We start from the raw sequence: 12,360 nt of genomic DNA, 5'->3' as shown, positions 1-12,360 counted from the left end.
TAGAATCATGGAATAAAATGCTACAGAGAACAATAATAGATAAGGATTGGTACGAATTTCTGATAGGATACTCTTGCACGATTACAGATAACTGGAACAAGAATGTATTAGTTCCTTTTGTGAGGCATTTCAGAAAAGGAATAATGTCCGTGGCAAGAAGCACAAGACCAAACCATCATGTACAAATTAGACATTTTTTTTTGTTTTAATCGCCTCGTGTGATAAGAAAAGTTTTATGTTCTAAAAACGTTTTAATTTCAAGAGGATACAAGATTTTATATTTCTTATGAAGATGAGAAACTTCACGTTCATTTTAATTTACTATATAAGTGTTTCCATTCTCAAGAGGAAGATTAATTTCCTTTAAATAATGTTAAGCAATAATATTTACCTCCTTTATGTTAGCAAAAGTGGTTAAAGCGCCAGGCTTACAGAAACATAGGGAACCAAAAAAAAGGCAAAATAAAAAACAAAAAAAGTAAGAAAACAGAGTCAGCTTAAAAAAATAAAATAAAATGAAAATAAAAAATACAAAAATCCAAATAAAAAAAGGCTTGGTACACCGATGAACTCTCTTAATAATAATAATAATAATAATAGTAAAACATTAAAGCATAGAAGCTAGCCGAATAAGGCAAACAAGGTGAGCATATGGAAGGGCTGTGAGGGGAGAAGGGAGGCTCTATAAAAATAAAAAAATAAAAAAGTGGTCAGCGTGACGGATTGCCGTCCTACACGCCCGGGTTCGATTCCCGGCTGGGTCGGGTAATTTTCTCCGCTCAAGGACTGGGTGTTGTGTTATGTTCATCATCATTTCATCATCATTTCATCCCCATCCGGGGCGCAGGTCAGCCAATGTGGCGTCGAATGTAATAAGACCTGCACCAAGGCGGCCGGACCTGCCCCGCACGGGGCCTCCCGGCCAATGACGCCAAACGCCCAATTCCATGTCCATTCCATTTCCTGTTGCTTCACCGCCTTCCCGCAAGACAATCATTCTTGCGAACCCCACTCTTCAGATCGACATATTTGAACCCAGCCCCTGCAGATGATGCGAATTCTGAAATTAACTGCAATAGACAAGCAATAAAAAAGGAAACTTAAAATAACTATCTCAGAATTATTAACTGGTTTTCTGCAACCGATCTCTCTTTTTATGAAAAAAAAGTTTCGTGCTTAACAGTGGAGCTACACTACTGGTAAATTTAACACGAACAACTTTTTCACTATCAATCAGTAAGCATAGTTATCTCATTTTTATTGAATACTGCCCTACAGAAACATATTCTGCTTCAGTCCAGCGATAACAGAGTAATTTTCGACTATACAGTAGCGTGGAGCAAGAATATGCTACCAATAACACTACTGACGATTCTTTAAGCAATTGCTATTCTTAACTAAAGCATCGCTGTCAGTATAATCTCTCGTGAAAATTGTTGTAAATAACCTACAATATAAGGCGTAGATAATTTAGCAGAAAAAGAATTTTATTATTTTTCACTGAAATTTAGAACTGCGTGATAACTCAGCCAGAATAATCATTGACCACTTATCTTGCGGTATAAAATTCGTGATAAACAGCACAGCTAGTTTTGAGAGCTATGTGCAGAACATTTTATGGGAACGTCCATCTGAGCCATAAAAGACTTATGCTATGACTATGTTGTAAGTTGTAGCCTGTACGGTACCAATGAATTATATAGTACTGCTTCTTATTAAACTCGTTGTTATTTACTGTCAAGTAAACACATGTGCAACTGGTCACTATGTAGTCACATTAAAATAAGAATTAAGATGAACACCATGTCTCAGTGTAAGTAGTTGTGATACACGCCAGACGTGCTGTGCGAGGGACCCAGACTCACCGCCGATGGTGTTCCGGATGGCCTGCTGCGCCTTCTGGACGCCCAGACGGAAGCCGTCGAGCTCGGGCCTCAGGCGCAGCCCGCGGTGGTGGTACATCAGGCTGTGCTCGAAGTCGCCCAGCTGGTACAGCGCCTCCGCCTTCTGGAAGATGGCCGAGCACCGCACGATCTCGCTCTTCTTCACTGCGGGCACACCACACCACACCACATGGCACAGGGGGGACTGGGAGATGTACACTGAGAGATACATTACATACTTGGTCAACTCTCACGAGCGGGACTCAGTTATTGTCACAATAGGAAAGTAGCGTCAAAATAATTCTGCAGCGTACATCGAGAAGTAGTCTATCCCCAATCCAACAGAAACAGAGCGATGGAATTTACACAGTGTATGTCATATACGTTACAATGAAAAGTTGAGCACGCAATTAGAAGAATTAGAGGGTTATGACGAAATGATTAATAATAAAACCACTCAAAAATACGGCTTACAGCATGTGAGCTTTTGTTGGAGGAAGACCAAACACTATTCTCAGAGGCTCAATCAAATACCGCAAGCGATACCGTTCATTTTGTAAGAAGTTTAAAATACAATAAGCGGAAACCTTGAGGCGAAACATAGGTAAAGTAAATCTGGAGAAAATAAAATTAATTTAACAGATTGTTTTCAAAATTGAGGGTTACAAATAGTCCATTCAGATGTGAGTGCAAGAAACTCAGTGCATATATGAAGAAAAGGTTACTTATCGACACGTACCATAAAACAATTAATTTGTGACTATATTGTGTAACTACATCGAAGGAGCAACGATGGAAATAAAAGAAAGGTTCAGAAGAGGAATTAAAATTCACGGTGAAAGAATGTCAATGATACGATTCATCTTCATCTACATGGCTACTCTGCAGATCACATTTAGATGCCTGGCAGAGGGTTCATCGAACCGTCTTCACAATAATTCTCAATTATTCCAATCTCGTACAGCGCTCGTGAAAAACGAACACCTGTATCTTTCCGTGGGAGCTGTGATTTCCCATATTTTATTATTTTGGTCGGTTCTCCCTATGTAGCTCGGTGTCAACAAAATATTTTTGCATTCGGAGGAGAAAATTCGTGATTAGAATTTCGTGAGAAGATTCCGTCGTAACGATAAAGGCCTTTATTTTAATAATGTTCAGCCATAATCCTGTATCATTTCAGTGACACTCTCTCCCATATTTCGCGATAATACAAAACGTGCTGCCCTTCTTCGAACTTTTTCAATGTACCCCGTCAGTCCTATCTGGTAAGGATCCCACACCTCGCAGCAGTATTCTAAAAGAGGACGGACAAGCGTAGTGTAGGCAGTCTCTTTAGTAGATCTGTTACATTTTCTAAGTTACGTTTTCTAAGTATTCTACCGATAAAACGCAGCCTTCTCCGCAACATTATCTGTGTCTTCCTATCAGCTTACGTTGTTCGTAATTGTAATTCCTAGGTATTTAGTTGAACTTACGGCCTCTAGATTTGACTGATTTCCTTTTATCACTCATGAGTATGACCTCACACTTTTCGTTATTTAGGGTAAATTGCCAATTTTTGCACCATAGAGATCTCTTTTCTAAAACTGTTTTGCACTCTGTTGCGATCTTCTCATGACTTTACTAATCGATAAAAGACAGCATCATCTGCAGACAACCTAAGATGGCTGCTCAGATTGTCTCCTATATCGTTTATTTAGATAAGGGGGAACAGGGGCCTATAGCGCTACCTTGCGGAACGCCAGAAATCACTTCAGTTCTGCCCGATGACTTTCCGTCAGTTTCTACGAATTGTGACCCCTCTGACAGAAAATCACGAATCCAGTCATATAACTGAGACGATATTCCATAAGCACGCTATTTCACTACAAGCTGTTTGTGTGGTACAGTGTCAGACACCTTCTGGAAATCTCGAAACACAGAATCACTTTGAAATCCTTTGTCAGTAGCACTCAACACCTTGTGTGAGTAAAGAGTTAGTTCTTAGAGTGTATACCTAACTGGTATACACTCTGGACCGGAAGACTTGCTTTTGTTAAGTGATTTAAGTTGCTTCGCTACTTCGAGGATATCTACTTCTACATTACTCATGTTGGCAGCTGTTCTTGATACAAATTCTGGAATATTTACTTCGTCTTCAGTCCGGCCCCACTAGCTGAACGGTTTGCGAACTATCGGCGCAGTGTCTTCGATAACCCCCCTCACAGTTGGGGAGTACCGGGCAGACGATGACCGCCGTCATGGAGCTCCACACGCTGCGAAATGTTTTATCAACTTGGAACATGGAATCTGTACGCAGATGAGCATGGAATGGCGTGCAAGATTTGCTTACATTTTCTTTCTTTATTATCTATCATCATACTATTAGTTTCAAATTCTATTTCATAGTTTCGAAGGAACTCTTGTTCTCTTGTTGCTATGGATGTACATTCTAATTTTGTTTGTCGTAACTGAAAGACGCCTTTTTCCTTATAAAAAAAAAGTTGGTAGAGAGAAAAAAAACAACAAAAAACAAGACAAGCGAGCGAGACTCCCGTCCAGGCGGCCCTGGTTTGAGACCCGTCTATGCTACTTTTGTGTCCATTTTTTTCAAATGCCTGTTATAACTTACAATTAATCATAAAAATAAAAATAGAAAAAACAATAAAAATGAAAGAAAAAGCGGTCAGCGTGACGGATTGCCGTCCTACGAGCCCGGGTTCTATTCCCGAATGGGTAAGGGATTTTCTCCACTCAGGGACTGGGTGTTGTGTTGTCCTCATCATCATCAGTGGAGGACAACGGGAAACCACCACTGGAATCACTCCCCAAGACGCTCGTGCGGTGGACCTCTCTGACGAGGCTTCCCTCATGACAAGACCTGATGGAAGGCAGAACACAAAGTTTTTTTTCTCCATTTAGTACCCTTCTGTTAGTTAACTGAAATACCCACCTAATCTTAAAAATTCATCTGTAACATGTTTGACAAACTACCATTCTCTTCTTACCTGTTGTGTTTATAGCCGACGATTAGCTTCCATCCAATACTATACTCCAAATACTTTCATAAAAGACTTCAGTACAGTAAAATTTACGCTAAGAAATTAGTTGTTTTCATTGTATTTCTTCTTTACACTGGCCACCGTCGACTATTTTGCTGTCAAGACATAACTATTACATTTTGTGTCTAATCTTATTTAATTCTCCCAGAATCGCCTGCTTTCGATCAGCTACACTCCACTACCCTCATGTTACACTTGTCTGTGTTCGTTTTATAACAGGTTTTGAATTGATGATGATGATCTTCCATGGTCACTTCTGCCACCATCGTGCTGAAATCTGGTTCTTGGATGATGTCAGTAGGGGGACAAGAGGGGCGCCAGCGCACATTGCATTGTTGCTAGATTTATTCAAGATGGCGGCGATGCCTTCATCCAAGATGGCGGCATGTAGACTTGGCAACATCGCATGACGGCATCCAAGATGGCGGATTTTGGTGGGAGAGTAGTCCACTAACCTAACCTCAATAAAAAATTGTGGCAATTTTGAATTTTGGCGGGGAAAATCGGCTAGTTGTGCTACGTCCACTAACCTAAGCCTCCAGAAGAAATCAAATGGCGGGAAGTTTGAATTCCAACAGGATAATGCATGCAAAGACCGTACTTGTCTTTATTATTACTATTGATTATCATTCATTAACATTCATTATTATTTATTATTATTTATTATTATTTATTATCATTCATTATCATTTATTATCATTCATTATTATTATTTATTATTATTGACGTGCCTCCACTAGAAAATTCCCTCCAACTTCAAATTCCAACACGATAATGACTGCAAAACCTTACTTTTGTTTATTAGTATTCATTATTATTTATTAACATTCATTATCATTCATTGTCATTTATTGTTATTCATTATCATACATTATCATTTATTATCATTCATTATCATTCATTATCATTTATTATCATTCATTATCATTTATTATTATAGGCCTACCTCCACTAGAAAATTGCGTCAAATTCAAATTCCAACACGACATTCTATCGAAAACTGTACTTCTATGTATTATTATCATTTATTATTTATTCAAGATGTCCGATTTTCTTGGTGAGAAAGCCATTCTCCTTACATCCGTAACAAAAATCTATCACAAGTTCAAATCCCCAACACCATAATTGATCACATGTACGAGCTTCCTCCGTCACTTATCTTTTTTTCACTGGTAGCCTATCATAATCGCGTCAAATAATAAACTGTACTTATAGTAATGTAAGTCACGTCCTTTGATTTTGCAGGGGGGAAGGGATTGAAGACTTTATTTCAAGCAGTACGGTCATCACTTGTTCTCCAACACAGTCAGCACACACATCTTTGATATTGCAGTGCAGTCACCACGACGCCTGCGCTCCAGCTGAATTAGTTCAAATCCTCGCCACCCCCTGGCCAGCAAGCGGAGACACTGCCTACACCTGTCACATGAGGCGGCCGGCCACTAGCGCGGGGGGCGAGCCCAGCGATCGCTCCCACGTCATAAACATGTTTTCGCTGGACATGCTGGAACTTGCCGAGTTTGACGTCACAGCAGCCCCTTGTCCGCTCACCACGTGTATTCGTCGCCTCCACACGTTTCCCGCCAAAATTGTCTCCCTCGGAGCTGAATCGCACAACGGTCGGCCGTTTCCCTGCAACACTTTCGGCGCCACGTTCAAACCTGTCGATGCCGACCTCACATGGCCGTTCGCCACGTGTCCCTGTGCGAGCGAGAATGCAGTGCTACACTTTTGGCGGCAAAGTTTGTTCGACAGTGGAATCCGCCATGACTATATATCAGCACCTTAGGACCGCACTAGAACGCCCGCTAACTGACTTGCTCTCTCGCGCGCGTAATAACTGTACAATCGCTGCGCCGCCGCCCCGCTTACGTCACACACCCACCATACACGCGACAGACATAGCCTTCTGTAAATGCCTGGAAAATGACTCTTTATTTCATACATTACGGTCATGCAGGTGTGTCCCAACTGACTTGTCCATGATCACACAGCGAAACTCTAGAGCGCAGCTGACACGTGCGGCCGGCTGAGCCTGCTCCCTGGCCCGCTGACGTCAAGCACACCCCCACGGCCAGCGCGCCAGGTAGGCAGCGCGAGCGGCGCCTGAGGGTCCCGCCACAAAGGGTCAGCCGCGCTAGCCTCAGAGTCCGACTACGTAAACATCTTTCCGCGACCTCGAGCACTTAACGCTGGACACGATGGAACCTGTCGACCGCGTGCTGGACAAAGGATACTTTGGCGCGAGAGTTTGACCGACAGTGGAATCCACCATAACCGTATAACAGCGGTTTTGCTCATCGCGAGAACGCTCGTTAATTCACTCTCACCACCCCGCTATATTAAATATTTGAATTTATAGTTTTATATACGTATGCAAACGTGTTCAACTCCCTAATTTCAACAACTCTTCGAGGACCAGATAGCCACCTCCTCCTCCTAGGAACCAGCGCCAAGTCTGAAATCTGCCAATAAACAAAGCTCACTTGCGCTTCCGCCACCAACCTATGAAAATTGTTTCAAACTAAGCCACCAGCACTCAACCTCTACCTACACGTTTCTGGTAGACGGACTCACCCTGCACTACGTCTATGGATGGAGGAACTAATTTACTTCATTTAGGAATGGAGTACATGTATCACACCGACATGTCCCACATCATACAGACCTGCAAAACACTCCTACATAACTCATTTATAATGTTCTAGACACACGCTTGGTAATTGTAAACAGTTAAAAATAACTCATAGCACAGCCTACAGACATGCGAACTGCTCGTAAATAATGCAAAATATTTACCTCCAAATAGCCAAACAACTGCTAATTTTCGGAAATAATTTCAGTGCATAGGCTGATGGAAGGCGGAACGACCGTACTTTATTTATTTGCGATATATCTTTTTCAAACTTTTACTTCTCATAGGTTTCGATATGTAACGCTCACAGTTTCTGAACTCCAGTAGTGCACTACAGTTGGCAACACAACCACACCCATCAATATATTCATTCCAATCCAGACCTGTAACTCCTCTACAGATAAATTTGTCCAGTTAATTGTATACTCACTCACATTCTTACCAGGTTGCCGTTATTGCGCAAAAACAGCTCAGACTGCGCTGTGCTGCTCGGGGAAGTAAGGAAGGGCTGCCCTCCATTTATTTGGAGCCCCTTTTATTTAGTCGTGGAGTATATTTCTCACAAAACACTCGCACTGATCCGACTGTGGTCATCTGATACAGGCCACAAACACGTAAACAACTCCTAATTTCACCACACAATAGCAAACAGCTCTTAAATAATGCAGTACACAATATCAGCAGACGAGCTCTGTACTCTTAAACTCTCCAAATAAAGCACCGCACAGTGCACAGACATGCTCGCAAAATAGTGCAACAGGCGCGCCCAAACACCCTCAGCTGCCAAACCGACCAAAAGTCTCTGCTCGGCATCCCCCAAACATGACCGACAGACGGGTGTTTACAGAGTTGGTGACGGGATGATTTGTAATTTTCACATGTTGGACGCTGCTGTTATGCGTATCTGTTTGCTTGTAGGATGTACCGGCTGCTAATAATTATCATTTTTATATAGACCTGATGGAGTAATAGTATTATTTCTGACTCGTGATCTGGTGTGATCATTGGGCACTAGACGTGTCCGCAGGGCTATATTGGGCTCGTATCATAGGAAGGAAAAGTTTTACGATTGGGGGTAGAGATAGCTCAGCGTAGGGTGACCGGGGAGAATGACGTATGTCTGACAGGAAGGAAAAGTAATCGATCTAAGGTTATTGGCCATTTTTAAGTGCTGAACGTTATAGTCTTAAATGTGTGTGTTTATGTTCTCTCTCTCTCTATCTCTCTCTCTCTCTCTCTCTCTCTCTCTCTCTCCTACCGGAACCTTCGATGCACCGATCATGGACTCTAGAACAATACTTTACACATGATAGATTGAATGATTTACTTAAAAATATATCGAACTACGTTGTGTATAAATATCGCTCCGTTCTTGTTCTTCTTAACTGTATGCTATTAAATTAAGGCACTTTGAGATCTGTTACTATAGATCGATATGGTTACATTTCGAGAAATGTGGTGCACTTGGATGGGTTAGGACTAGGAAAGCTCTATTCAGTCAAGAAAGGTGGAGTGTAGCTGTATTCGTCTCTTCGGTTGAGGAATAATTGGGTAGCGATGTTGCGGGGTAGGTTGGTCAATGCCTAGGTGAGGATGATCTTTTAACGTAAGAGGACTAGATAGCTCTGTGATCGCTATACGCATAGAGATTGATCGAGTACTATGCGCGAGGTCTTAGAAATATGTATAGCGCTGTCTGGTATAATTTGATCGTCTTTATGTGTTCGAGAATTAAGTGTGAATGGACGTGCTGAGCAGTCATCTATGAATGTTCGCAATGATACTTGCAAAGTAGAGGAAGTATGGTTTAGCTATGATACTGAAATTAAGAAAACAAGCTGTCACATGATTGGCCAGTGTTGGACTTACTGTAAAATTTTTCGCGATATCAGCTGTGGTGGATAATATTACAGTAGATCGGTGGTGTCTTATCCATCGCATCTGTGCATTCGGTATTACATAATGATTGACTGACAATGCTTGCTTGAGTTGGGGGACAAATTTTGGTTGATGGACCGCAACTTCCGGGGTTGCTAGCACCGAAAACGGTGATCCCGTACTTGTGTGCAAAAATGACCAATCACTAGAAATGGAACGCAGAGTTATAAACTATTCGGTCACTGCGACATATGAGTTTAAATGTAGAGGTGGTCAATCACTTTCGAGGGAAGTCGCTACAACGTTATGCTATCGACTGTAAGACTATGATTTACAAGGTGCAAGGTATAGTTTCCTGTGAGAGGCTGTGCATCAGTCCGTGTTAATGTCTGTTTAGAATCAGACACTGACTTCGAAGTCGCGGCAGAAAGACGAAATGCTCGGCAGTGTGCAAAAGCGTGTTAGAAAACACTGTTTGAACAAGGGCGAGAGGCAGCTTCTCATTCGCTTAGAGTATGGGTGATCAAACTTTAAAGGGGTCTCTGCAGCGTGTGTATATTTAATATGATCTTGTTCATATAGGCATCTGTTGTTTGAGGTGTCGGACTTGGCGAGCTGTTAGGAATTCTTGGATGGTCGCACTCTGAGTTATTCGGGGGAGTATTGTGAATTCCGTTTGTCCGCGCTGGAGGTGGACCGCATTGGTGCCTTCGTGACTTTTTCACTGTTTGATGGTAGAGGATAAAGATGATAGCGTGTTGAGGATCTGTTGTACTTGTATCTAGTTTGAGGCGTACAACATTGCGTGCATTTGCGGCGAATGTTCAAAACAAGGTGCTGTTCTAGTAACTGAGATCGTTCTGTTTATAGACAGGTCGCAGGAGGTAATAGATATGTCTTTCTCCGACTTAAATTGCAGAGATCAGATGGGTGAAGATAAATGCATACTCATCTATGCTTAGAAAGGGAGAATGCTTTTTTATTGTTAAGTGAATTTTGGCAGGAGTGAATATGGTTTTATATGTGAGAATATTTAAGATTTGTGAGTGGAAATTGTCAGCGAAAGGCGAATGACGTCGGGTTCACTGGCTGGGGGAGACACTGTTTACATGTCCTGTTGGAGATGCAAGGGGGAGATAGAGATCTGCGCTATTCAGGAATCCATTTGTGCACTGTATGTCGTTAGACAATAGCTGGAGAGCAGGTATAGGGAGAGCCCACTTCAGCATTCTGGTCCTGGGGTTGAGTGGACGGCTGTTTAAATGGACAGCTATGTGGCTTTGACATGCCACCGCCGGCGCTCGGACACTCGCTTTGTAAGGCGCTATGGGATTAGTTTGAGCATTTGGTACTTGTTTCGGTGGTTATTGGATTAAGAACTGTAATATTGAAGGTCATGTCCTCAGTGGAACCGCTGTGTAATTGAGTTAGTGTGTTTACGTATTTGAAGATATGTTTCACGAATGGTGATGTTAAGTTGATGGCGCAATTTAGCTACCACTGTAAAAAATAGATGTCTGCTGCTGAAAGAAAGAAAGAAAGAAAGGGATGACCTTGCGCTCAGACCTGATGAATGAGTTATTAGTTAAGAGCAAGTGATAGTTGAATGATGCTATGTGTTCGGATATAGGAGTCTCTAAACGGCGGGGCGAGATTTTTTTTATGTGGAAATTTATGTAATCTATACATAGTGATATTCGACCGCTAGTGACAACAATGAAGAGCGGAAAAAATAGGTACAAATCGAGCGCTGGCAGAATGTTATGGCAACGGTACTAATATTTAATTCAAGGTGGAGGTGGTAAATATGGACCAGGCTTTGAATATTGTCGTATGTGCTTGATGCTCTGCATAAAAGTTTGACTCTTTAATTGCGTTTGGTATTTCTGGGTGTTTGTAAAATTAATTTTACTGTTGAAAGTGCGAGAGAGATGAGTTGATTGGTGTTTAGATAGAGGCTACGTTTGTAATTCGAAAAGAGGGGATGAGAATGGTAAGTTGATTGATGGAAATAGTTTGTGGGTTGATTCATGAGTGTCAAAATAGGGTTGAGGACGTTTGCGTATGTTGATTGTGGGACGGGTGTGAGGTAAGGTGCGGTGGGAGGTGTAAATTAGATCTTATTAAAAAAAAAAAATTGTTGTAAAGTAAGAATAATATTGAGAAGGTTTTAGATGGCTGGTAACGCAACGAGGCGAGAGCAGGGATGTGTAGTTATGTTTAATTAAAGGGCCATGTAATGTCGTGTGAGGAGCAATGCGCAGTGTGCTACAGGGTCATAAGAGGTAAAGACATGTCCTGTTATGATGTATCTAGCGTATGGAGGCTGCGCTTTGATAATTATGCTACGTTTATATAAAGTTGACTTTCACCCGCGTTCGGTGGTAGCGGCTCGGGATTGTGATGGATTGCGGTCCTGGACGGACGTACATGTGTGCTTTGACCGCTGACGAGTGCGTTGACCGCGCCAACTCACACTTGCGGAAGCCGAGCAGGGGCTGTGCGAGGTCTGAAATCAGACGGATGGGTGACTTCACGATCCTGTGGGCAGGGTGCGGAGTGGAGGGTACCTGTGCACGTCTGCTGAGTTATTTTGCAAGCGGATCTGCAGGTTCTGCTATGCGTTATTAGGATAGTTTACGAGTACTGAGCGTATTATTTAGTAGCAGTTTGCTATAGTGTGTACTGAAATTATGATTGGGTGCGTGTCTGTGGGCTGTGCAGCATGGCCCAGTGCACATCTGGGTGGGTGTTTTGTGATAGCGTGATAGATACACTGTATGGTTAAATATGTTGTTCGAAAAAATAAATACAGTGTTCTCAATGATTACACGCGCCTGCAGCGCAGATCAGAGTGATTGGTTTTCCCGTCACCATCTCGGTTGCATGTGAGTAGTAAATGATTTCCCGGCCGCGTTAATCG

General features: G+C 42.1%; 1 protein-coding gene across 1 annotated transcript in view; it reads right to left on the bottom strand.

Moving 5' to 3' along the window:
- LOC126235291 (outer dynein arm-docking complex subunit 4-like) overlaps positions 1 to 12,360 on the bottom strand; it is a 131,716-nt gene that overhangs the window by 52,836 nt on the left and 66,520 nt on the right. Inside the window, exon 4 of the mRNA XM_049944017.1 lies at positions 1,866 to 2,040. Coding sequence (XP_049799974.1) covers positions 1,866 to 2,040 — 175 coding nt within the window. The remainder of the gene's footprint in view (positions 1 to 1,865; positions 2,041 to 12,360) is intronic.

This window comes from Schistocerca nitens, chromosome 2, assembly GCF_023898315.1.
Source record: "Schistocerca nitens isolate TAMUIC-IGC-003100 chromosome 2, iqSchNite1.1, whole genome shotgun sequence".
NCBI classification, from domain to species: Eukaryota; Metazoa; Arthropoda; class Insecta; order Orthoptera; family Acrididae; genus Schistocerca; species Schistocerca nitens.
This window is presented reverse-complemented; position numbering and strand designations above follow the sequence as displayed.